This window comes from Alligator mississippiensis, chromosome 12 (assembly GCF_030867095.1).
Source record: "Alligator mississippiensis isolate rAllMis1 chromosome 12, rAllMis1, whole genome shotgun sequence".
Taxonomy (NCBI): domain Eukaryota; kingdom Metazoa; phylum Chordata; order Crocodylia; family Alligatoridae; genus Alligator; species Alligator mississippiensis.
Genome location: NC_081835.1, coordinates 40,588,662 through 40,615,854, shown reverse-complemented (window position 1 = coordinate 40,615,854; position 27,193 = coordinate 40,588,662). Strand labels below are relative to the sequence as shown.

The following is a 27,193-nucleotide window of genomic DNA, read 5'->3' as shown; positions in this document are numbered from 1 at the left end:
AAGGATTTTTGTAGGTAATACCTTTTTATTGGATTATTTGCATAGTTGGGATAGACTTAAGCTTTCAGATCTCTCTTCTACTCCTACTGTATTTACCTGAATCCAAGATGATTCCACCCCCTGCCAATTATTAGATTCTATATATTCTGTTTAGAATCTACCTTCTGTATGTTAGATTCTAAACAAAGCTGCTTATCTCCTTCCTGCCCCCTGCTGCTTATTGCTCTAGCTTAAAGCATGGAGGAGCATGGCCCCAGCCTGTCCTTGTGGCAGCAGCCTGGAAGCTCCAGCTGGGGCTCTAGCTCTGGGACTTAGCTGGAGCTACTGCTGCCACCACTGCTACTGGGCTAGGCTAGGGCTGTGCTCTGTGCCCCAGGTTGGAGCGGGGATGGAGCCTGCTGGTACCAGAACAAAAGTAAGCAGTAGGAGAGTTTGGGGGATGCGAGGAGAAGAGGTTGTGGGGAGGCAGGCAGCAGTTGCAACTCTGGCCCTGACCCTGGGTCAGGTCTGGAGCTGAAGCCACAGCTGCAGTAGCTGCCTGTCCTTCCATTGCCTTGTACTCAATTCCAAGATGAGTGGTTTGGCCCCCAACACATGTTAAATTGCAGGGGGTGGGTAGCAAACCCAATATTGGACTGAGTACATGTGGTACTTCCTTATGATTCTTAGACCCAGAGAGGTATTTCAGGTGCCTAAATTTAGGCATTGTAAGACTGCCTAAAAATTAGGCTAGTGGGTCCACAGACTAAGAAGTCCATGAAAGATGGCTGTGATCAATCAAAAGTATGTGAATGCCCGCACTTGCAATTCAAAGAGGCCTCTACCTCCATTCAAAGTTTTTTAGCAGTCTGCAAATGAGAAAAGGTTGAAAACCACCGAAATTAGACCCTTAAGGCAGAATTCTATTTCTCCTTGTATATGTCAATAGCAGTCATGTACCTGGGGATTTTTGGCACTTGCCCTGCATTGTGGAGCAAACTGAATAATGTTTAATTTGTGAGGAACTGGTTGGCACACTAAAGGGAAGTTGGAGAGATGCAGGTTCAAACACTGTAATTACAGAGAGCATAGAGATGGGCTTTTCTCTGTAGCCTTAGGGGACAGGACTTGGAGCAATGGCCTCAAGCTGCAGCAGAGGAAGTTTTAGGTTGGCAATTTAGGAGGAACATTCTGACTATGAGAGTGATCAAGCATTGGAACAAGCTAACTAGAGAAGTTGTGGGTTCTCCTTCACTGGAAATCTCCAATATCAGGTTGGACAAACACTTGGCTGAGATGGTTTAGTCGGGAATAATCCCACCTTGAACATGGGACTAGGCCAGATGATCTTATAAAGTCCCTTTCCTATGAACCCTGAGTGGATGAGTGGTACCCAGAACCTGGGCCTCTAGCTTCTTAGGCAAGTGCACCAACTACTTTGCTCTTAGGGCCAAAATGTCGGAGCATCTGCTCCGCCCTTTTTCATAATATAATGGGGTTAGTTTTCCTAGATTTATACTCGGATACATGCATTCATAGCCCTATATGTGCCAAAAATGTATGGGTGCCTAAACACATGATCGGGATGGGGAGGGGGTGTTTTAATTAGAGTGGTTCCTAGAGAGCTGCTCTAAATAAAATACTGCAGCATCATGTGTATTAAGCCCTCACATGTTTAAAAATGGCCACAGGATGCTTCAATTAAAGCTCATTCAATGACCTTTAGTTAAAGTGCCCAGTGGCCATATTTAAACCTGCAGGGGCTTATAAACTTGACACTGTGGCATTACTAGTGTTCTAATTAGAATGTGGAGCAGACTTGATTAACTGAGCCTGTTTCAATGCATTTTAATTAGAATGTGTTGGAGCATCCATATAGGCACCCTATAGCATTAAAAAAACACCATTTAGGTGTACAAAAGGAAGTAAAAGCCAGCCCCTAGTCCCAGATTCAAGAAAATTAAGTTAAGGTCTTCTTGTTACCCTTGCTAGCTGTAACATAGGTTGTGCTTTGGCCTTTCTGATTTCATCCTTGCAAGGCTGAGCAATACTCTTACGTTCTTCCCTAGTCATTTGTCCAAGTTGGGCCAACGAGAGGCAAAGCGCTGCTCGACCTGGTACTGACTACTGGGGATGACCTAGTCGGCGACCTAGAGATCGATGGGAAGCTGGATGACAGCGACCACGAGCTGATCACCTTCACCATCCGCCGAAAAGCTGGCAAGTCAGTCAGCAACACGGAAGTCCTTGACTTCAGGAAAGCCGACTTTGACTAGCTCAGGAGGCTTGTCAGTGAGGCCCTAAGGGACCATGACCACAGGGAGAGGGGAGTTCAAGAAGAGTGGTTGCTCCTCAAGGGAGCGATCCTCAGTGCACAAGCTAAGTCTATTCCATCTCGGAGGAAAGGCAGCAAGAGGGCACAGCAGCCCCCCTGGCTCTCCAGGGACCTAGCAGACCTCCTGAGGCTAAAAAGAAAGGCCTACAAAGGATGGAGGATGGGAGTCACCTCCAAGGAGGATTATTCTGCACTGGTCCAGTCCTGTAGGGAGCAGACCAGGAAAGCCAAGGCTGCAACTGAACTCCAACTTGCTTTGAGCATCAAGGACAATAAAAAGTCCTTTTTCAGATATGTGGGGAGCCGGAGGAAAAGCAGGGGCAACATTGGACCCCTGCTGATCCAGATGGGGCAACTGACAACTGATGCCCAGGAAAAAGCCAACCTATTAAATAGGTACTTTGTGTCAGTCTTTCATCAGTCCCATGGGATGCTCATGCCCGCTACGGGACAGGGAAGACCGGGTGAGGGTGATCCCCTGCCCTCCATTAATGCTGACTTTGTGAAGGAACATCTTGAGAAGCTGGATACCTTCAAGTCAGCCGGCCCTGACAATCTTCACCCCAGGGTACTCAAGGAGCTGGCGAGCATCATAGCCCAGCCTCTAGCACGGATCTTTGAAAACTCTTGGTGCTCTGGTATAGTGCCCGAAGACTGGAAGAAGGCCAACGTGGTGCCTATCTTCAAGAAAGAGAGGAAAGCGGATCCGGCTAACTATAGGCTCATTAGCCTGACTTCTATCCCAGGGAAGATCTTAGAAAAGTTTATTAAAGAGGCCATCCTTAATGGACTGGCCGACGCCAACATCTTAAGGGATAGCCAGCACGGGTTTGTTGCGGGTAGGTCTTGCTTGACCAATCTCATTTCCTTCTACGACCAGGTGACCTATCACCTGGACAAGGGAGATGAGATTGATGTCATATATCTTGACTTCAAAAAAGGCTTTGATCTGGTTTCCTATGATCACCTCTTGGAGAAACTGGCCAATTGTCACCTTGGGTCCTCCACGATCCACTGGCTAGAAAATTGGTTCCGTGGTAGGACCCAGAGGGTAGTAATTGATGGAAGTCACTCATCGTGGTGTCCTGTGACCAGTGGGGTCCCCCAAGGCTCTGTCCTTGGACCCATACTGTTCAACATCTTCATTAATGATGTGGACACTGGAGTCAGAAGCGGACTGGCAAAGTTCGCCGATGACACCAAACTTTGGGGCAAAGCATCCACACCAGAAGACAGGCGGGTGATCCAGGCTGACCTGGACAGGCTCAGCAAGTGGGCGGACGAGAATCTGATGGTGTTCAACGCTGATAAATGCAAGGTTCTCCACCTTGGGAAGAAAAACCCGCAGCATCCTTATAGGCTCAGCAGTGCTATGTTGGCTAGCACTAAGGGAGAAAGAGACTTGGGGGTCATCACTGACCACAAGATGAACATGAGCCTGCAGTGCGATGCTGCGGCTAGTAAAGCGACCAAAACACTGGCTTGCGTCCATAGATGCTTCTCAAGCAAATCCCGGGACGTCATTCTCCCCTTGTACTCGGCCTTGGTGAGGCCGCAGCTGGAGTACTGCGTCCAGTTTTGGGCTCCACAATTCAAAAAGGATGTGGAGAAGCTTGAGAGAGTCCAGAGAAGAGCCACGCGCATGATCAGAGGTCAGGGAAGCAGACCCTACAATGACAGACTGAGAACCCTGGGGCTCTTTAGCCTGGAAAAGCGCAGGCTCAGGGGTGATCTGATGGCCACCTATAAGTTTATCAGGGGTGACCACCAGTATCTGGGGGAACGTTTGTTCACCAGAGCGCCCCAAGGGATGACGACTAGGTCGAATGGTCATAAACTACTACAAGACCGTTTCAGGCTGGACATAAGGAAGAATTTCTTTACTGTCCGAGCCCCCAAGGTCTGGAACAGCCTGCCACCGGAGGTGGTTCAAGCGCCTACATTGAACACCTTCAAGAGCAAACTGGATGCTTATCTTGCTGGGATCCTGTGACCCCAGCTGACTTCCTGACCTTTGGGCAGGGACCTGGACTCAATGATCTTCCAAGGTCCCTTCCAGCCCTAATGTCTATGAAATCTATGAAAGTTTCCACTTCTTGTAAGCTCCCTTTTTGTGTTTTAGCTCACTGAAGAGTTTTCTGCTAAGCCAAGCTGGTCTTCTACCATACTTGCTAGTCTTCCTGCACATCAGGATGGTTGATTTCTGCACCTTGAGTAAGGTTTCTTTAAACTACCAGGTCTCCTGGACTCCTTTCCCTCTCTGACAGGCCTCCTAAGGCATCCTGGCTATCAGTTCCCTGAGTGAGTCAAAAGTCTGCTTTTCTGAAGTCTAGGGTCCTTACTCTGTTGCTCTCCTTTCTTCCTTTTGTCAGGATCCTGAACTCAATCATCTCATGGTTGCTGCTGCCCAAGTTACCATCCATTATTATTATTACATTTCCCCACCAATTCTTCCCTGTTTGTAAGCAGCAGCTACAGAGCATGGCCTTTAATTGCCCTCTCCAATACTTCTGTCAGGCAGTTGTCCCCAGCACTTTCCAAAAGTTTCCTGGGGTGTCTGTGCACTGCTGTATTGCGCTCCCAGCAGATATCAAGGTGACTGGAGTCCCCCATAAGAATTAGCATGAACGCCATGTGCCCCTGGAGGCTGTGGGGCATGGCGAGCTCCCGCAGGCAGTGGCAGTGCTGTCGGCAGCGGGAGTGCGGCGGCGATCAGTGAGCTCCCACAGACAGCAGCGGTGGTGCTGTTGGTGGCAGGGGTGGGCACCAACAGGTGATCAGGGACCACCCACAGATCTCTGCTTTTTGCAGGGGGTGCACTGCCAAGCTCAGGGGGTACACATGTACCTGTATGCACCCCCTATGCATTTCCAATGAGATCTAGGGCCTATGAGCTGGAAACTTCTGCTAGCTGTTTGAAGAAAGCTTCATCCTCCTGGTCTGGTAGTCCAGGGGTCGGCAACCCCCAGCACACGTGCCAAACATATAGTATCCCACCCCATACTGGTGAACAAGTTAAGAGGCTGTGACTTGGATGACTACACAGTCCGGTGGGTGGCAAATTGGCTAGAGGGTCGCACCCAGAGAGTCGTGGTGGATGGGTCGGTTTCGACCTGGAAGGGTGTGGGCAGTGGGGTCCCACAGGGCTCGGTCCTTGGACCAGTACTCTTTAACGTCTTCATCAGCGACTTGGACGAGGGAGTGAAGTGTACTCTGTCCAAGTTTGCGGATGACACAAAACTGTGGGGAGAAGTGGACACACCGGAGGGCAGGGAACAACTACAAGCAGACCTGGACAGGCTGGACAAGTGGGCACAAAACAACAGAATGCAATTCAACAAGGAGAAATGCAAAGTGCTGCACCTAGGGAGGAAAAATGTCCAGCACACCTACAGCCTAGGGAATGACCTGCTGGGTGGCACAGAGGTGGAAAGGGATCTTGAGTCCTAGTGGACTCCAAGATGAACATGAGTCGGCAGTGTGACGAAGCCATCAGAAAAGCTAATGGCACTTTATCGTGCATCAGCAGATGCATGACGAACAGATCCAAAGAGGTGATACTTCTCTATCAGGTGCTGGTCAGACCGCAGTTGGAGTACTGCGTGCAATTCTGGGCACCGCACTTCAAGAGGGATGCGGATAACCTGGAGAGGGTCCAGAGAAGGGCCGCTCGTATGGTTAAGGGCTTGCAGACCAAGCCCTACGAGGAGAGACTAGAGAACCTGGACCTTCTCGGCCTCCGCAAGAGAAGGTTGAGAGGCAACCTGGTGGCTGCCTATAAGTTCATCACGGGGGCACAGAAGGGAATTGGTGAGTATTTATTCACCAAGGCGCCCCCGGGGGTTACAAGAAATAATGGCCACAAGCTAGCAGAGAGCAGATTTAGACTGGACATTAGGAAGAACTTCTTCACAGTTCGAGTGGCCAAGGTCTGGAATGGGCTTCCAAGGGAGGTGGTGCTCTCCCTTACCCTGGGGGTCTTCAAGAGGAGGTTGGATATGCATCTAGCTGGGGTCATCTAGACCCAGCACTCTTTCCTGCTTATGCAGGGGGTCGGACTTGATGATCTATTGAGGTCCCTTCCGACCCTAACATCTATGAATCATGGCACGCGAGGCCATTTTGCTTGGTACGCCATGGCCAGCCCCAGCTCTGGGTAGCTGCTGCCAGCAACAGAGCCTGGGCTGCTCCCAGCAGGGCTTGCAGCATCCCAGCTGCCTGCTGGGAGCAGCCCGGGCTCCCAGGTGGCAGCAGCTCCCCAGAGCCAGGGCCGGCTGCAGCTGGGAGGCTCCAAACAGCTGTGCCAGGCTCTGGCACCAGCTCTGCACCAGCGCATGCTTCCATACGTCAGAGTGGGTGATGAGGGAGGGGCCTGAGGCAGTGCAGCCCCGGTCTCTCCCCTGCTCCCAGCACAGAGGTGATAGCAGGCTTCCGGAGCCCGGTGCAGCTGTTTGTAGCCAGCCTGGGCTCTGGGCAGCTGCAGCAAGCAAGCAGCTGTGCTGGGCTCCACAGCTCCGGCATCAGCTCTGTGCTGGCAGCGACTACATGGGCACCTCAAGACGGGCTTCACAGATGTTAAGCATAATATTGGTATAAATAACAAAAAGCAGGGCAGGTAGTACTCAGACATCCAGGTGGACCTCCAGTGCCCTCCGTCTTGCCTCAAAGGTACTGAAAAGCACATACCACAGCCACGCAGCAGCTGCTGCAGCAGTAGCTAGTGTTCTCGTGTTGATTTCAAAAAGTATTTTGGGAACTAAAAAAAAGTTGAGAGCCAGTTTTACTTTAAAAAAACAAACAAATGCTCACAGATTGTGATTGGCAATTCCTCAGTTAAAAATGATCTCTACCACAGCTCATTGGTGGGTCTTGAGTGACTTAAAAAAACAATCCTTGAGCCACAGATCCATTTGTGAAGTTGCTGCAACTTTACATATAAGACATAAAGGACAAAACAGTACAAGTAAAACTATATCAAGCAAATTATTAGAATTTATAAAATGTGACTATCTAAAGAAATAATTATCTTATTTAATATTAGAAAGAACTCATCTTAAATTCTCTACATTGTAAAGTCTTAAAATACCTCTAACAGGTGGTTAGCTTGTTAGGGAAAAGAACATCTTATGCATGCTTCAAAAACTAGGTTTTTAACAGTCACTAACTTTGTATACCTGCAGGTGACCAGTACAGCAAGAAATACAGTTCAGGACCAAAAAGCAAAAATCCTGAGATAGACCTGGATTTTTGTATTCTATTGCCTGGCTAAATATTAACAGCTTACTAAATAAGGCTTTAAAAAATGGTCCTAATAGGGATATGAATATTAATTATAATATCATTTATTTTGTTCCTTATTTAAGCTCTAGCTTATCTAAAACATCTAGCTAGCATAAAACCACCAAATACACTCTAAACAAACTTAAACCTACTTCTTTTGACCATTCTCGTACTTTCTAAAACTGTTCTCATCTCTGACATTCTTTAGCCTGCTCATATCCTTTACCTCCTCTTCTCTTACCCTGCTTTGTTCAAATAAATGCTCTGTCATATTGCCATTAAGTAGCTCAGGGCATACTATAGTGTGCAGTGGTGGAAAGCAAACTTTTTTGGCAGATGTGCCATAAATTAGTCCCACATTCTCCCAGGGTGTCATTCTGATCCCCTTCCCCTGCTGCTCTGCTTCCTTCTCCGGGCATGTCTACACATTCATTAATGCACCTTAGATACTGCACATTTAGTACTTTCTTAATAAAGTACTAACTAAAACGCGCAGTACTTAGAGTTACTGTGCAGTAGCACCAATGCATGGTTATTTAGCAATACTTACTGTGTATTAGCCTAATAACACTGCGCAGTAGGCTATTAGCATGGTTTGTGCTGTGACGTGCTACGACGTAGTGTTATTAGGCTAATGCACAATAAGCACCTTGTGTAGACACACCCTCTGTCTGCTACTCTGCTTTCTTCTCCCCCCCCCTGATCTGTCACACGCCACACACACAGGCTGCCTGTGCCATGTGTGGCACCCATGCTGCAGGTTGCCCCCCTTTACTCTACAGAATCCAGCCACCTGAAAACATTGTGAACAAAGTGACTAACTCCATCAGGCAGGGAAGCCAAAGTTGTGAAACATCCTGGCACAATGGACCTTGCCCAAGCAGCCAGCATTGATGTATGTGAACTGCCTCCTCTGGTCCATGATGTTCATTGTTGTAATTGGGAAGAAGCCCTTATGGTTGATGTATTCTGAGATGTAGTGGGCAGGGGAGAGGATGGCTGTTGTATTTGTCCAAGGGTATTCCAAAATAAAATTGCTCCAACAACAAGAGTGGGAAAGAGTGCTGCCATGCTGGCCAGCACTGAATATATATATTTGGAACATAAAGTAAAGCTATAGTTACTATAGGAGTATATCCCATACCTCAGAAGCCATCTCTCACAGAAGGCTGACACTGACAAAGAAATCCCAACGTTGCCTCAAATGTGCACCTTTGGACACCTGAAGAAATAGGTGTTCGAAGATTGCAACATCAGATCTGAAACCAAGCTCCTGGTTTATCAAGCAGTCATAGAAACATAGAACCGGAAGGGACCTGTAAGATCATCAAGTCTAGTCCCCTGCCATGGGCAGGAACTTGTTGGGCCCAAATGAGCTCGACAAGGTGCCTGTCCAGCCTCACCTTGAATACCTCCAAGGAGGTTGACTGCACCACATCTGCTGGGAGTGTGTTCCAGATTCTGGTGACCCTTACAGAGAAGTTTTTCCTTATGTCCAGACTGAATTTACCCTGTATTAGTTTATGCCCATTGGTCCTTGTCCTCCCTTGAGGTACCCTCCTGAAGAGTTACTTTCCTAGTTCTTGATGCTCCCCCTTGACGTACTTGTAGGCAGCTATCAAGTCACCTTTCGGCCTTCTCTTACTCCGACTGAAGAGGCCCAGTTCCCAGAGTCTCTCCTCATAGGCCTACCCTCCATGCCCTTAACTATATGGGTGGCCCTTCTTTGTACCCTCTTGAGCTTATCCACATCCTTCTTGAAGCGCGGTGCCCAGAACTGGGCACAGTACTCCAGCTGAGGCCTCACCAACACCAAATAGAGAGGCAGGAGTACCTCCTTAAAATTATTGGCCACACGTTGGCTGTGCACGCTAGAGTTTTATTTGCCCTTCTGGCAGCCTCACCGTGCTGTTGGCTCATATTCATCTTTCAGCTGATTGTGACCCCCAGGTCTCATTCAGATTCTGTGCCAGCCAGTGGACCACCACCCATCATACAGTTATGGTGAGGGTTCTTCTTACCCAAGTGAAGGACCTTGAACTTCTCCCTGTTAAACCTCATCTGACTTAATTCTGCCCATAAATCCAGTCTGTCAACGTCGTCCTGGATCTTTGCCCTATCCTCTGGTGTGCCCAAATTTCCCCACAGCTTGGTATCATCTGCAAACTTAATCACTGAGCTTTCCACCCCTTCATCCAAGTTGTTAATGAATATATTGAATAACACAGGTCCAAGTACTGATCTCTGGGGGACACCACTGGAGATGGCCCTCCAGGATGAGGGCATCCCATTGATCACCACTCTCTGGGTGTGGCCTGTAAGCCAGTTGTCCACCTGCCTCACTGGAGACTAGTGCAGCTGAGTACTCTCCAGTTTGTTAGAGAGAATCCCATGGAAGACAGAGTCAAAGGCTTTACTGAAGTCTAAGACGACAACATCAACCTCGTGTCCTTCGTCCAGGTGGTTAGTTATCTGGTTGTAGAAGCATACACGGTTTGTCAGGCATAATCTACCCTCGACAAAGCCATGCTTGTTGCTTTTTAGCACCCAATCTGTTACCAGCTTCTAACTGATGGCCTCCTTAACCAACTTTTCAAAGATTTTACCCAGGACTGAGGTCAGACTGACTGGTCTGTAGTTTGCAGGGTCATCCCTCTTCCCTTAAGATGGGCACCACATTTGCCTTTTTCCAGTCATCTGGGACCACTCCTGAGTTCCAGGACTCTTCAAACAGCTTGGCCAGTTCTTTCAGGACTCTCAGGCGCAGGTTGTCTGGGCAGTCAGGGCCATCCCTTGGGGTGTGCGGGGTCCAGGGTATATCAGCCCATGCAGGACCAGGGAATGGCGAGGGAGGGGTGGCAAGCGGCTGGAGCACAGAGCCAGTGGCATGCAGTGGCCATGGTGGGACCGGTACGGCACTATCCGCGGGGCCCCCCCAAAGTGCATGGCCTGGGGCAGTTGCCCCGATTCACTCCCCACCTAACCATCCTAACCCCCACCCCGGGATGGCCCTGTGGCAGACTTGAAAATGTCCAAGCATTATAGAAGATCCCTCATCCCTCACCTGTTCTGGGCTGATTTAATGTAGGCTGTTGCCTTCCCCCTGTTCCCTGGGCCTCTGGTCAGGGTGAGCAGTCCCCACTGGATTTCAGAAATACCGATGCAAAGTATAGAATCATAGAATAGAACAGTGGTCTCCAACCTTTTTATGGGGAAGATCCCTTTTTGGCATCCCAGGTCTACTGCACCTGCTCTGCCCTGCCCTGTTGGTGACTTCATCGCACTGTTGGCTCATATTTATCCTCTGGTCAATTGTCACCCCCAGGTCCGTTTCAGATCTGGTGTCAGCCAGTGGAATACCACCCATTGTGTAGGTGTGGTGAAGGTTCTTCCTACCCAGATGAAGGACCCAGCACTTATCCCTATTGAACCTTATCTGATTGCATTCAGCCCATAGGACCAGCCTGTTAAGGTCATCCTGGATCCTTGTCCAGTCCTCAGATGTACCTGCATTTCCCCACAGCTTGGTGTCATCTGCAAACTTAATCATTGCACTTTCCACTCCCTCATCCAGGTCATTGGTAAAGATGTTAAATAGTATGGGCCCAAGCACTGATTCCTGGGGGACACTATTGGAGATGGCCCTCCAGGATGAGGCCATCCCATCCATTATGACTCGCTGGGATTGGCCTCTGAGCCAGTTGCTAACCTGTTGACTGGTCCAGGCCAGTACCCTCCAACTTAACTGAGAGGATCTTGTGGGGTACTGTATCAAAGGCCTTGCTAAAGTCTAGATGGATGATGTCAACTTCATGTCCCATATCCAGCTGGTTAGTTACCTGGTCATAAGAATACATCAGGTTTGTTAGGCATGACCTCCCCTCAACAAAGCCATGTTGGTTGTTTTTCACTACCCCACCTGTTATAAGCTTGTGGCTGATAGCTTCCTCGACAATTTTTTCAAAGATTATTTTCCCCAGATCAAAGTCAGACTAACCGGTATTGTGGGCTGCCCCTGGGTATTCAGTAGGAGTCCCACAGTGGAATCTGATTTTTTTTCTTGCTCCCTATGTACCTGTAGAAGGACTTTTTGTTATCTTTCATACTGGTTGCTGTCGCAGAGCATCTAGGTGCCCTGCTCCTAAGAAGGAAAAAAAACTGCTAGGGAAAGAGCCCTAGCAGTGAGTGATGAGCCCAGCTGTAGGTTGCCGATGCAACCAGAGGAGGTCAGCTGACCAGAAGGGGCAGGGCCTGGCTCCCATATAAAGCCCAGGGGCTGAGGCCAGGCTGGGAGTTCCCTGCCAGCAGCCAAGGGGGAAGGAGCTCTCTCAGGGAAGAAAGGGGAAGCCTGACTGAAGGCACAGCATCTGACACGGCTGAGAGAGAGAGTATTCCCTGGTAGGCTGGAATGTTGTTATAGCCGGGCGGCTTCCATTTAAGTTATAGCCAAGGGGCTTGCATTTTGTTTGCTGTTTGTTACCAGTGGTTTGGGTGAGGCTATTAGGGGTTGGAGGACGCCTCATAGGGGACCCACAGCAGTGTGGGGGCCCCAGCATTCGGGGTGCACTGACCCCAGCCTCAGAGAGGGGGCAGTTGAGAAGCCCCAGAGAGGGGACACTAATGAGAAGCCCCAGCGTAGGTGTGGTGAGCCCCAGAGAAGGGGGCAGCACTTTGAGAAGCCTCAGGAGAGGGGGCAGCATTGTGGAGAAGCCCCAGGGAGAGGGCACAGAGTGAGACAGGGCCGTGGAGAGCCCTAGCACCAGAGAGGGCACAGATCGAAAGAGGTGGGGCCCAGAGAGGACAAGGGGGCCAGATTATAAACAAGGCCTGGACCGAACAACGTCTATTCCATCTGTGAGGCTTGGGGCATGGTACAGGGATGGTTGGAGCCATGTATAGCCCATAAGGCTAGGGTGCCCCTAAAGCACCCATTGCAGAGCGCAACCCACGAGGGGTCCGGGAAACCACGGGGTCCGAATGTCCAGCAAGACGTGACCAAGAAAGCGTAAAAGGCAGCCTCCCTAATATATCTGAACACCAAAGACAAGAATTTGAGGGTGCCTACTGGGTCAACTTGGCATGGTAAAGGGGGCCTTAGGGAGATCACAGCCATCCTACTGGACCCCGCACCATGACAGTTGCCAATTTGATCTCCGTGCCTGCCTTAGCTTTTCGTGTCTTGTATCTGCAGGCCCTGGTGATACAGGTGTACTCCTCCCTGGTTGCTGAGCCATTCCTCCACTGTATATATACTTTTTTCTTTTTCAATGGCTCCCTAATATCCCTGGTGAGCCAAGCAAGTCTCCTGGCTCCTTTTCCATTTTTTGCCTGTGTGGGGATGACCTGTTTTTGAGCTGTGAGAATTGCCTCCTTAAGGAAGTACCATCATTCCCACACTCCCAAATCATCCAGTTGCCAGTTGCAGAGGGCCTCTCCAGTGATCCTCTTGAGTTTGCCAAAATCTGTCTTCTTGAAATTTAGGACTCCTGTTCTGATGACTAATTTCCCAGTCTTACAGTGGATGGTGAACTTTATCAGGTCATGATCACTGTTGCCTGGGGTACCACCAATCCTTAGGTCGCTTATGATGTCCTCCCCTTTGGTCAGCACTAAATCCAGGGTGGCCTTGCACTACTAAATCCTAGTAGGCCCTTCTACAACCTGTGTCAGAAACAGATTGTCTGTTGTTGCCAGGAAGTTGGCTGACATGCTGGAGGCAGCTGAATGGTCTTCCCAACAGATGTCTGAGTAGTTGAAGTCATCCATGACTATCATGTCTTTAGTGCTAGCTGCCTCTGTCAGTCCTCCTGAGAATGCTCAATTGCTCTCTTCCTCTTGGGAGGGAGGCCTATAGTAGATTCGCAGCATCAGGTCTCCCTCTCCTCGTCCCCCTTGTAGTCTGACTCAGAGGGTCTCAAGGGCCCCTTCCTTGATGTCAAACATGATCTGCAGGGAGGGTTACTGTTCTTTCACATAGAGGGCCTGTAACAGGAGGTCTTCTCGGGGCCGATTTAACTGTGGCCCGCCCACCTGTTTCTGGGCTAACTGCCCACCTTCTTTCCCGCCACGCCTTGTTAGAATTAATAGATGTTAATAAGCAGGAGGCTGCCCATTTCCTGCCCTGATGCCAGGGGGCACTATCTGCAGGTCCATTCCTCCCCTACACTGCAGCCCGAGCCTCGCAGATGTTATCATTACCAGCCCCCACACTGGGCCCCAAAATCCTCCTAATTGAACCCCACCTGGATTCCTCTCCTCAGGCGGTCTCATCCGCCTTCATACTAGGTAGCATAACTCCCTAAGCTGCTTCCCCTTCAGGTGTGGTCCCCCCGGGACCTTCGGCTCACTAGCCCTGGCCCACCTCCATGCCAGTTGGAACGCCAGGTACACAGCTCTTGGGTGTTCCTCGCGGTGGGCCCCTGGCCCTTTGACCCTTCCGGTCCTGGCCCCAGCATTGACCAGTCAGGGGAAGTCCAGAGAGGCATGAGTCTATGGCCTTTTCTCGCTCTCCGGGGGTCCACCCTCCAGACCCTACGAAGGGGTAATCCACGCGGTTGTGGGGGCCAGGGGTTAAGACACCTCGACCCGCCTTTCACCAGGGTGGTCACTGGCCTGGCATTTCCTGGGGGCTTCCACACCACTGAGAGCCCCACCAGGCCATCCACTCCCGGCAGGGTGCAGTTTTAGGTTGTACCCAGGACCTGGAGCCTCCTGACCATCCCCTACAGCTCCTCCCTTCCCTCCAGATGATACCAGCAGCCCTCCGGCCAGGCGATATTGTTGCCTGGCTTCCAGCAGCAGAACTGCCCTGTTTATATGGGCAGCCCCAAATTAAAAAATGGGTGCCCTCATCAGGCACCTGGCAGCTGCCAGCTCCAGGCCCTTAAAGTGGCAGGCACAGGGCCACACCTTCTTCCCAATCCAATCCTTCCTATAAAGCCTGTAACCTTCAGTATTCATTGCCCAGTCATGTGTATCATTCCACCAGGTCTCTGTCAACCCAATCAAATTGAATTTCTCATCAGCCAGTAGGACTGGCAGTTCCTCTTGTTTATTTCTGTGCTTCTGGCATTCCCATAAAGACATTTGAGCTCTCCCCTGCTCATTTCAGGTTTTCTATCACATTGTCTGCCTCAAGACATCCGTTGTTTGAATGTCCTCCCATGTGTCATTGTGGCTAATGGATTCTGCTTCAGCAGCAAAACCTTCTCCCTGGCCCCCAGACACGGCTAGTTTAAATATCTCCTCAACAAGTCGGCAACTCTCATGGCAAAGAGCTTCTTCCCTCTGGTCATGAGATGAACAGCATCCTTTGCATGGAAGCCGCTGTAGTTAAACTGCATACCAAGGTCAAGGTATCCAAAGCCCACGTGGTGACACCATCTTCTAAGCCTTCGGTTGACCTCGATACACTCCTCCCTCTGTTGGCCACTGTCCCTGACTGGGAGGACTGCAGAGAAGACAACTTGTGCTACTAGATCAGGGGTGGGCAATAATTTTGGGTGGAGGGCCACTTACCCAGTTTTGACAAGCTGTCAAGGGCCACATGGGTAGCCCCTTGACAGGCGGCCCATCCCCTGGTCATCGTCTTGGAACCAATGTCTCAGGCCCAGAGCGTAGTGCAGGCTGGCAGGGGTCTGTGGAGCTGGGCTCAGCTGCACTAGCAGGGAGAAGGGGGAGCTGGCTCAGCTCCATAGAGCCCCTACTGGCCGGGACCCTGTACTCCTGCTGCCCTGCTCTGGGCCCGGCCAGCGCTGGCCCCGGGACACCGGTGCAGGCCCCATGCTCCCACTAACTCCTGCATCTGCTCACTCCCAGTGCCCCCCCCCCTCCCAGCCCTGCAGTACAGGCGGGGGGCAGTGCGCAACCCCAACCTCCTGCTCACTGGCAGGGAAGGAGCTGGTGCTGAGCACAGGGAAAAGCAGCCCTTCCACCGCCCCATGGCCGGTGCTCCCTGCTGCAGAGGCTCGCAGCCCGCACAGGGCTGTCCTGAGCAGGCACAGGCAGCCCCATGTGGGCTGTGAGTGGCTGCAGCGCGGGGCGCTGGCCATGGGGTAGGCCACTTTTCCCACGCTCAGCACCAGCTTGTAACCCACCCCCACTGCCAGCCTGGGCCCCGTGCTGTCTCCAGGCTCGCCTGTTGGGGCTGCACCATGGCAACAGCAGCTGTGGCCCCCCTGCTTGCCGCACTGGGCAGTGTTTGCCACTGCTTTCCTCCATGCCAAGCAGCTGCTGCCGCCACAGTGCAGCCCTGACAGGCGAGCCTGGAGCTGGCATGGGGCCCAGGCTGGCAGCGGGGGCAGGTTACAAGCTAGTGCTGAATGCAGGGAAAAGCAGCCCCTCCCCTGCCCCATGGCTGCCGCCCCACGCTGCAGCTACTCGCAGCCCGCATAGGGCTGCCTTTGCCTGGTCAGGACAGCCCCGCAGGGGCTGTGAGCAGCTGCAGCAGGGAGCACTGGTCACGGGGCAGGGGAGGGGCCACTTTTCCCTGCACTCAGCACCAGCTCCTTCCCTGGGCAGGGTCCTCCCCTGCCCTTCCCTCCCCCCTTACCTGAGTTTCCCCACACTGGAAGAGCCACATGGTTCCAGGTCAGAAGCCCCTCCTGGGGCTTCTGGCTGGCAGGGCCGGGTGGGCCCTGCTGTTGTAGGAGTCCACCAGGGCTTCCCCTGGGTCCTACTGCCCCTGGCTCCTGTCATTTTTGACAGGAACCAAGGACAAATAAATATTAATTTTGTAAATTTTTAGGGGATAGAATGGCCTCACAGGCCGGATCCGGCCCGCAGGCCATATTTTGACCACCCCTGGGCTAAGGGTTATTTAGGACCCCTTTCCCTTTGGAGCAGAACAGAAGACATTGTCCCAGAAAGGGCATAAATCCTATAGTATCTATAGTTGACAATATATTATATTACTCCTGGTAATATATTAAAATGCATATTGATTGATTGCTTGTATTCAGTCTCATAAGAAGTGCAACATTAGGTCAGACCAGTGGTCTATCTAGCCCAGTTTCTTGCCTCTGACAATCGCAGAAGTTGATGCTACAGAGGGAGAGCTGGAACCCTCTAGAATGATCTAGATATAGTGACCCCCTACAGTGATCCTCTGGCATGTCTAAACCACCATTATTGGCTCAAAAATGCTGGAAGAAACATCTCTAACCATTCTGCTCAATAGCTATTAATTGATTTATCATCCATCAATTTAGCCAGGTTCAAAAAGGGACTGGATTTGCTATCTGCCTTTACCACCTCTTATGGCAGTGAAATCCACAAGTTAACTATACGTTGCATAAAAAAGTACTTCTTCTTGCTAGGTTTAAACTTGTCATCTACTAGCTTCAGTGGGTGCTCCCTGGTGCTAGTATTAAATCTCTCTCAGGAGATCCAAATCTTAACTGGGAACTTATCCTCCTTAATTACTTTCCTTTAAAACCATCTCTTTGAACAACAACTGCGTATGATTTTATGAGAGTTTTTTTGGTGTTTTGCTCTAATGTATTTGTTTCTCTTCTTAATCTTTTCATCCTTAGAGGATAAGGGAAGGAATTATTTTAATAATAGAAGAAAAATATTTTTCATAATTTTTAGAGTTACAGTTAAACAAGGGACTTTTGAAAATTTTAAAATATTCAGTGTGCTTAAAGACTGTGAATGCAAACCCAAACTTTGGAACTGAGGAAGGTTTCACATTTTATTATAAACATATTATTACCATATTTTCCCAAAATAAAAATCAACACAAAGCATCCCTTCTATCTTCCCTATCTTCTTCCACTGACCACAAATGCAAGCCCTCTCTGGTACATTTACACTATTGTACATTTGCAGGCACAGTCCCATAAGCGTAAGCCTGTATGCATCAAAACAGTTCTGCTTGCTTGCTTTCACATCTTTAAACATCTTAATTGTACCTCCTTCCATACACTTTCACAGCTGAAAACACCAAGTACAAGCTTTCACTTTGCTTACTTTTCTGCAGGTATGCATGCTGTGTATGCCAGTGTGTTGCTTTGTGAACACCAACACACATACAGTATATTTATCTACAGTTCAATCTTAGACACCTCACACATTTGCACCCATACATATCTGCATTATAGGACCATAGAAAAGTAGGGCTGGAAGGGACCTCACAGGATCATCTAATTCAGCCCCGTGCTCAAAGCAGGACTAAACCATCCCAGACAAATGTCTGTCCAACCTATTCTTGGAAATTTCCAGGGATGAAGAATCCACAGCTTCTCTAGGTAGCCTACTCCAACGTTTGACCACCCTCAAAGTCAGAAAGTTCCTTCTAAATTGCCAACCCAAATTTCCTCTGCTGCTGCTTGGGGCCATTGCTCCACATCCTGTCCCCTGGCCATAGAGAAAAAAAACCCATCTCTATTCTTTCTCTAACTGTCCTTCAAGTATTTGAAAACTGTTATCAAATACCCCTCTGTCTCCTCTCCAGGCTAAATATACTCTTTCAAATACATGTGAGCACAGTAATAAAACAAATTATTGTAATTATGCACTAGGGAGAGAGAACCTTAGTATGCTGGATTGCTGACTGCCTATCTGTGATTACCTCCTCAGATATGGGGGATTTTACCCTCAGTTTCGCTACCAAATTGGAGAAACCTATGGCAAAACCACATCTCACCTGCTCACCGATCCTAGTATTCAGAAGAGCCCATGCTCTGTGCTGGCACCACTGGTGAAGCCAAAGTTCTTAAAGGATTTTAGTGACATAAAGCATCCCTTGAACCAGATGCTGGATCGAGACAAAAGTTATATTCCTGGCTACACAGGCAAGTAGAACTCAGGATTTCACTCCATACACAAACACAAGTTAAATTAAGTCTCAAATGGCTAAAATTAAGTCGGGGTTTTCACCCAAATAGGTGAGGTCTTGTAACAGAGGGGCAGAAGGCTCCTGTTACTTGAGGAGGAAAGAGCAGTAGGAGGAGCTAAACAGCCAGCCAGGGGAAAAAAGAGAAGCCAGGAGGGGGTATCATCAAGCTGGTTAACTTGCAATAGTCCAGCAGGGTAGAGTCCAGCAGGGGAGATGAAACACTTCTACAGTGGCTAGGCAGCAATGGTAAGCTACCCTGGGTTGAAGCCAGCTAGCCTAATCAGAAAACACCTGTGGGTAGCTGTGGAAGCCACCTAACCAGAAAGGTGCAGGGCCTAGAATATAAGCTCAGGAGTGAGCCAGGCAAGTACTCTGTCTCTAGAGGCCACTGGGGAAAGAGAGATGCCAGTTTCTGGGTGACTAATCGAGAGTCTGCTAGAGCTGAGGGCTGGCAGGGAACTTAGACCCAAATGAGAAGGGGTTGGTATACAGCCAGTTGGGTTAAGAGTTTAGTTATGGCCAGGGGTTTTGGTTTGAGTTTTGACCAGTAGACTATGTATGTGGCTGTAGTCAGGGAGCCAAAGGCATGCATTGCAGTTAACCTATAGTGGAGCACCTGAGGAACATATTGTGGTTAACCACAGCAGAGTTCCAGGGGCACACCAGTGTTTTGGAGCCCTGCCGGGGCAGGGGCTCTGGATAGAGATCAGGCTTAAGCCAAAGGGGATGTAAGCCCAGAGAGGGGCTGAAGCCCAGCCCGGGTGCAAGCCAGAAAGGGCCAGGGGCCCAGTGCTTGGGAAGGGTAGAGACCAGGGCCAAGGGGCCCAGACTCTGAGAGGGTGAGATGGGGCCTGAAGCCCAAAAGCCAGGTCTGGGGCAGTGGACATAGGCAAAGGGCACAGACAGAGGAAAGGGGCAGAGGCCGGGAAGGCCAAGGCTCCAACAAGGGAGTAAAGGCCTTAGGTGGCCTGGTAGTGGCTTGGGGCAAAGTACTCCAGCTAACTGATAACTGTTAACATCTATGAGGCGTGGACATGGCTATAGGGAAGTTTAGGAGGCCATGAATAGCCTGTAAGGCAAAAGGTACCCTGGGGGCATGTACGGGCCAGGGAGACCCATTCTGCATGAAGACAGGATTTGAGGCTAGCAGGATTCAGAGAAAGGATCCGCTGGTAGACTGTAGGACTGGAGCTGGCTCTAGGACCGTTAGGCAGCTTCCCTTTAAAAATTAATTACATCAAGTTATGGCAAAGTGAAAGCTAAAAGGAGGGTACCTTAAAGCCAGAGCAAGGCAGTTGCCATTTGGCCACCAGGGGGTGTTGCAGCTGACCCTGGGGCCAGGTCCTGTTACAGGTCTGTATTCACAATATATGAACTACTTTGGAAAAAGTGTAACATACTTTAGTGGAAAAATCATAACTTTGACATAGGAAAGGGGAATGGTTGCATTCATGTAATGTTTCCTTATTCAGTATGGATGTGGCCCCTCAGTCTCTTGCCTCTGAGAGTTGACAATATGAATGTTCTCACTCTCTTATTTGCCAAGTAACTGTAAAATGAAGTATTTTCTTCTCTTTTGATAAGGGCTCACATAGATTCCCACTTGTAGGATTTTGAATACACCCTTGGCATTGAGCTTAGACCCCTCTTCAATAGTAGTTCTCTTCAGGTAGCTTACATGATGCTTTCGAACAGATTTGAACCTCAGTTTGCATCAGCAGGTCCACCAGGACCCAACAGAAGTTTTTCTTCTATGTTCTTCTCAGCATGGGAGAATTGTTTTTTATTTGCTTTTCCTATAGTGACAAAGGTGGGGGGGGGGTTTATGAGTATAAAGCTTTATAGCAGCTCGCTATCGAATTATGCAGTAGTGTGATATCACCTGAGTAAGGGCAAAAGTTTGTTAGTTCTGATGTGTGATACAATCATGTTTCTTTGTGGTACTGGACAGTACCTGCTCTGTTCCAGTAATAGGTTTAAGAGCTACATGCCTGTGATATCAAAATGTTCATTACTGTCTGATTTAGTGCTCATGAACTTTCCTCTCTCAGGCATGCTCCATACTGTGAGAATTCACCTCAGTTTAGAATACCTCCTCCTTTATTCTTTATAACTTTATCTTCAAGGCATTCCTTGCTACTGTCTGTTGCTATGCATCTACACTGCATAAGAAATAGAAACATACATGCTGTATAAATCCTCAAAGTTAAACTACTAGAAAACTGCCCATTTAAGCACTTGCAGTAAAATAGGATTCTGACCTATGGGTGAATCTAAGATTTTGAAATGGAAGGTGGCAAATGGTGTGACACATCATCACATACAACACAATACATTTTTCTCTAATTAAAGAGAATCTAGAAATCTTACTATTATGCTAGGGAACTAGCACTATATTATTCAGCTTAAGATCAAAGCAAATATAATTATTGGAATAGCATACATTTGCTAAGCTTATATAAGTTTTAAAACAGTCAAAATAATCAAAAGATAATGCCATTAGTCATGTAGTCATTCTAGTTTAATGTGGGTGTGTCTATATGTGCACCCTCAAGAAGACCTAAGGTGATTTACATTGCGTTAGCTGCCATATTTATGGTGCACTAAGGGCAGGTTTACATGTGCACATCCTTAATGTGCCTTAAACATGCTGACTTAGGGCTATCTGGGACTAAATTTGATACCTGTATAAAGCAAGTATCAAATTTAGGCTCGATTAGTTAAGGCACTGTAAATCACGTGTAGGCATCTTAATGCTATGTTGGCTGTACCAACAGGAGCCCAACTCACGGGGCTGTGCGCTTCTGCGGGCACCACCAGGAAGAAAGAAGTGGCAGCTGGTGTTGCAGCTGCTGGTGGCTTCCCTGCGCCTCTCCCTCGGGACAGGTTTGGTGGCCCAGCAATGCAGTCCTGCAGTGGTGGGATGCCTCGCTGCCTTCCCAGGATTCAGGTGCCCTTAAAAGCCCACACTAGGGCTCCCACCCGGTACAGCAGGCAGGCTGAGACTGCATCTGCCCCATTGCCTGATACAGCTTTCCCTGTTCCACCCACCTCTGTCCTGGGCAAGCGCCCAATGGCAGGACACTGGGAGAGGCAGCGTCAACTCCTGGGGGCTCTGTTTGGCTCAGCCCAGGAAGTCTGGGACTGCATCTGCCTCCAGTGCCCAGCATGGCTTTCCCTGCTCCCCTGCTTGATCCAAGGCTGAGCTCCCACCTGCATTATGCCCAGGCTGAGCCACATAGAGGCCCAAAGAGCTGCTGCCACCTCTGTCACAGGCAGTGAGAATTATTAAATAGCTGTTGGCAACTCTAAATCAATAATGCTGGATTCCTGAGAGGGTAGTTAAGAGGTCATAGATCACTTGTTCTATCTGGTTCAATGTTCTCTCTCTAGCATCCACTTCTGCCATGGTAGGAGACAGGTTACTGGGCTAGATAGACCACTGGTCTGTCTCAGTATGGCACTTTTTATGTTTGTATGGTCATATATCCATGAAGCAGTACTTTGGACTCTAGGGCTTCTTAGTGTTGCTCAGCAAGTGAGACAGCTCTTTCTTAGCTGGGTATAATAATACTTGTACTTGACTCTATTAGCCAGTTGACAATGGGACTGCTTCTTCTCTCTAGTACACAGAGGTCTGCATGTCAAACCTTTCCTCCCTTGACATGAATGCCTTTTCATTCCTCTGATTTGTTCACATTTACCCATATATACATCTTAATTTTTTTTGTTTTGTTTTACAGGATTCATTCCCTACCAAAAACCACAGGTTGGAATGTACTTCCCTATACCAGCACCTGAATCAAACCCTGCCTTATCAAGACTTGTTCCAGCAAAGGAACAACAATTATTGATGAACACAGATACTGGTGACTCCTTATCATTATGTGAGAAGAACAACTTCATCCCTTGCCATCCTGGTATCCGTTTGGCATGTGGCCATGGGTGGAAAAGTCTTTCCTGTCCTCCCGGAAAACAGCTAATCTCTGAGCAGGAAGAGAAGAAGTCATCTTGTGACCCTGACATTGCTTTGGCATGTGGGCAAGAAAAGAGCCATGGACCTTGCCATTCGGAAATCGCACTTGCATGTGGTCAGGGATGGAACAGTTTTCCCTGCCTCCCTAGAATCAAAGAGGTATGGGAGAGAGCTCTGTACCACACTGCCTTTGTAGAGACTGACAAAATGAAAGAGTGTTCCTTATTTACAATGGCACTCTAGAGGGGGTAATATATATCAAACATGCTTTGTGTATTTGTGTATGTGTATAGACTTTATTGAAATTCATGTAGTTTGCTGTGTCCGTCTTAGCAAGCCACCCAGACCACTCTGATAACTAATAATTAAACCTAATTTTATGGAAATAATTAAACCTGATGTATGGAAAAGAGGTATTATAAAATACATTTGATATCATCTCTTGCAAAAGTAAAAATTTGGTTGATAAAGGTAATTGTGTTGACACGATATATTTAATATTCCGTAAGTTTTTTGACTCAGTCCTACATGGCAAAAATAAAAACAGTCAAATAAATATTCCAGAGGTAAGGATACTTTGGGTCATGCATCTTTTATTGGACCAACTGTATTGTCAAGATAAAGTCAGACAAGCTTTTGAATGCAAAATATTCTTCAAGTCTGAAGAGGAAAGCAAGCACAACAATTTTTAAGAACAGTAGGTACAGCTGTGAAATATGAGGGGGAGAAATTCTCAGGGGTAGCAGATAAATAATTAGTAGAAGAAAAGAAGCTTGATTTCTGGGTGATCAAGATGAGGGATGAGGATCATTATTACCTGTTGTATAGAACCATCCTGCAGCACACACATGTCTGAAGTCATACAGGAGCTTACTTACCAGTACCCAATCTCTTGATGCCATACCCAAGGAGACACGACTACAGGTGTGAAACAAGAGACTGAAGAAAATACTTGACAGTGAAAAAATGTACATTCCAGCAGCTCAGTCCTTATTACCAGGGGCTGATGAACTATGGCAAAAATAGCAATGTTTCACCCACCTACGTACCAGACTTGGATGTTTCAAGGAACTAATGAAGAAGTGGGGCTATACCACTGGTTCACTACCTGTGACTGAGGCAAAGAGCCTCAGACTATGCAACACCTGCTGCAATGCCCACTGCTTGAAGGTGCATGTACACAGTAAACTACAAGAATTTCAATAAAGTCTATACACATACACAAATACACAAAGCCTGTTTGATATCTATTACCCCCTCTAGAGTGTCATGTACTTTTCTGTCTATGGCGGTGGGGCTGGACCTAATGATCTCTTGAGGTCCCTTCCAGCCCCTAATGTCCAATGTCTATGAAATGACATGCACAAGCATGTGTAACAACATGGTCAAATGTGGTGTAGAGACATGAGGAGAAGAAGACGACCTGTCAGGTATAGAAAGAATTTCAGGAATCAAGTGTGTCATAAAATCAGTATCAATGTTCAGTCCTTGGTTCCTAGTGTCTAGCCATCTTATGAATATTCCTGAATTCACCTTTTAAAGGCGTTTGGTAAATTTCCCTTGAGCATGAGGATAGTGAGGTCAGAAAGCAAGTGGTTGTTCTGTGAAAAGTGTGTTCCTACTGGCATATGTGTATCTCCATCCTTTATATTTGTTTTTTGTAAGAGTTCATTTTGTTTCATGAGTAGCTATTTAGTTTCAGTCACATAGTTACCGGGAAGGCATTTGGTACATTGGATCAGATATATCACATTTTGGGTTCTGTAGATTCCAATAGGCTTGTTGTGGGAAGCTGTAATTGTAGTAGCAGTGGGGATGTGTTGACAGATTAACCACCTATTATTAATGTCTGTTGAGCAGTAGGCAGTTTGCTTCAGGTGACAATTTGGGCAAAGTTCAGAGGTTTTTTGAAAGCCAGGAGCAAGAGGCACTGGGAATATTTCTCTCAAGGTCTGATCTTTGTTAAGTACAGGTTGTAGCTGTTTGATGATTCTTCTAATTGGTTCCAGAGTAGGGTCATAGGTGACCACCAGGGGTATATGTAGTATTAAAGAACTTAGGGAGGACCCCATACCAGCATTTGCTCTGGGACTGGAAAACATTATATCCTTCCCATCCTAGCTTCAGAAAAAACTATTTCCACTTATCCTTAACTCTCCTATCCCAGGAACTTTTTATATGCTCCCAAAAATCCGAAAACAAGGTAACCCTGGCACACCTATCATATTCAACTATGATACCTTCACAGAAGAGCTATCAGGATTCATAGAAACTACCCAGAAACCACTTGTCATGAAAAGAACAAGTTTTCTACAAGACACCACAAGACTTCCTCAACAGAATCCAGAGCATCAACCACTCCTGAGCAGGCCATATTTGCAACCATGGGTATCACCTATCACCAGCCTGTATACTAACATCCAACACCATGAAAACACAGCTGCCTGCTTGAAATACCTACAAGAACATGGAGCATATAACAGATATGCAACAGCATGTTGAAAAAAATCATCCTCATCCACAACTTTACTTTCAACAATCAACACTTTCTCCAAACCATGGGCACAGCTATGGGCCAAAAGAAAAAGCATTTCTAAAAAACTGCAGCATTAAACCTGCACTACACCTGCATTACATAAATGATCTTTTCATCATTTGAACTGAGCACCTGGTCTCACTTATTGACTTTAACCACAGGTTTAACAACTCTCACTCCTTGATCAAATTTTTTCTAGAATACTTCTACTCTACCATCAACTTTGTACATAGCATGGTCCACATTTGGGATGGCACCCTACAAACTGCCATATGCAAAAAAACCTATAGACCACCATACATATCCCCACAAGACCAGCAATTTTCCCAAGCACACCAAAACAGCTGTAATGTACAGTCAAACCCTCAGATACCACCATATCTGCTCTGAGGAGAACACTCATGATAAAAAAATATAAAAGGACAGACATATTTTTCTCATCTACATATATAGAGCTCTGCTGTAGCATTATTAGTAACTCAACCAGTGGGTATCAGATTAGGCCTTGTTGTTTAAATGCAGTACAGACAAAACAGCAGTTGTGATTAATAAGCCACGGCAAAGAAGGAAAACACAGTCAGGGGAGGAGACAAATTTAAATAGTGCTTACTGTACTTTTTGCTTTGGTTTTTAGCCTGTCAGAATTGAGGCAGTGGCTCTGCCTGCAGTGACTGAAGCCGTGGATGTAAGCAGATACTCTCAGCTCCCACAGCTGGATGTGCCCAACCTGATCCAACGGAAAGCTATTTCAGGTAGACACCAACGTCACGTGCAGAATTAACCCTAGCAATATGAGGCCATTTAATCTTAAAAGGATTAGATGACCTCTTGAGGTCCCTTCCAGTCCTACTTCTCTATGATTCTATGGTTCTCTGAACTGGATCTTCATTCTCTCTTGCTTCTGAAAATCTTGCCATATTTACTTGAATCCAAGATGAGTCCCGTCTCCCCCTCATCCCCATTTTAACATGGGGGGAGCCTCTTGACTTGCATTTGAGTACAAGTCGGGGATCAGGTAGCTGCTGCAGCTCAGACTCTGGTCTAGGGTTGAGGTTGGGTCAGGTTCAGAGTCAGAGCCACAGCTGCTGCCACCCCCCTGCCTCCACTGTCCCCCACCCCTCCCCGCCTCTTCCCCACTCCTGTCTCCTCTGCCACTCCCCCAGCTGGTGCTAACACTGCTTACCCTTTGGCTCTAGCCTCAGCTCTGGCCCTGCTCCAACCTGGGTCACAGAACACATGGTTGCTCCAGCCTCATCCTGGGCACTGCCATTACTGCATGGTTGGGCTGGGGCTGGAGCAAATGTGCCAGAGGGGTATAGGCTGGAGAGTGGGGGCAGAGGTGGTGGTAGAGGGGCAGGCCTAGGGGCAGAGGCTGGGGAAGCTGGCAGCAGGGGGCAGATATCAGGCCATTTAACTCACCTACCACCTGACCCTCTGCAGCCGATTGCCCCACTGCAGGGGGGGGGGAGAATGAATTTCAGGTGACACTCCCCTCCCAGTAATTAGATTCTATACATGGATACTTTATAAATAAATTCAGAGTCATCTTGGATCTGGGTAAATACCATAGTTTTGCCAGTAGTTTCAGCTTGATTACAGATAGAGAATGGTTATTCACCCTACACTACAGTGACTATGATTCTTCAAGATACTGTAATCAATGTGAATTCCACTGTACATACGCATGTGCCTCATGCATAAGAAACTTGAAATATTTGAGTAGCAGTACATATGAAGGCTGTGTATGTGCCCTGTGCCTTCTCTTGCTCCTATGCAAAAGCAAAAGTGCTGTAAAGATATAAAAATAGAAGACGCAGTTATGATTAATAAGCCCTAGCAAAGAAGGAAAGAGTACAGGCCACAAAGTGGACTCATTTTGCTACGTTAAACAAACCAGACTCTTGAGTACGTGTCAGCTTCCACTGCGGGTTACTGGCAGAAAATATTACCTCAAAAGGCTAGGGGATGAGAAGCATCAACTGCATCAAACACTGATTGAAGTACTGCTGGCAAATATGGAAAGTTACTGGCTATTCAGCCTTACAGATTTCATGGATTGGAATAGTTCTGAAGCATCTGATAAGTGCACTCTCTGCCCTGATGGTCTGCACTTAAGTGTTCACAAGGAAAGGGATGTCAGCCAGGTGTCTACTGGTAGCATAGGTGCCAACTTTTATTTTTGCCAGGGGGGGACCTAAGAGGATGTCCCCTGCCTCCCCTGCCAGTGTCATGACTGGAACAGAACTG

At 48.0% G+C, this 27,193-nt stretch overlaps 1 protein-coding gene across 3 annotated transcripts in view; it reads left to right on the top strand.

Annotated features, from left to right (window-relative positions):
* Positions 1-27,193, top strand: part of CIMIP2A (ciliary microtubule inner protein 2A) — a 68,487-nt gene that overhangs the window by 9,484 nt on the left and 31,810 nt on the right. For all 3 annotated transcript variants that reach the window (XR_009456128.1, XM_014607957.3, XM_059716133.1), the window contains exons 3-5: positions 18,176-18,390; positions 22,178-22,569; positions 25,581-25,698. Coding sequence is in view for 2 of the 3 variants with exons in the window: in XM_014607957.3 (XP_014463443.1) it covers positions 18,176-18,390; positions 22,178-22,569; positions 25,581-25,698 (725 nt within the window). In the remaining variant the exon portion in view is untranslated. The remainder of the gene's footprint in view (positions 1-18,175; positions 18,391-22,177; positions 22,570-25,580; positions 25,699-27,193) is intronic.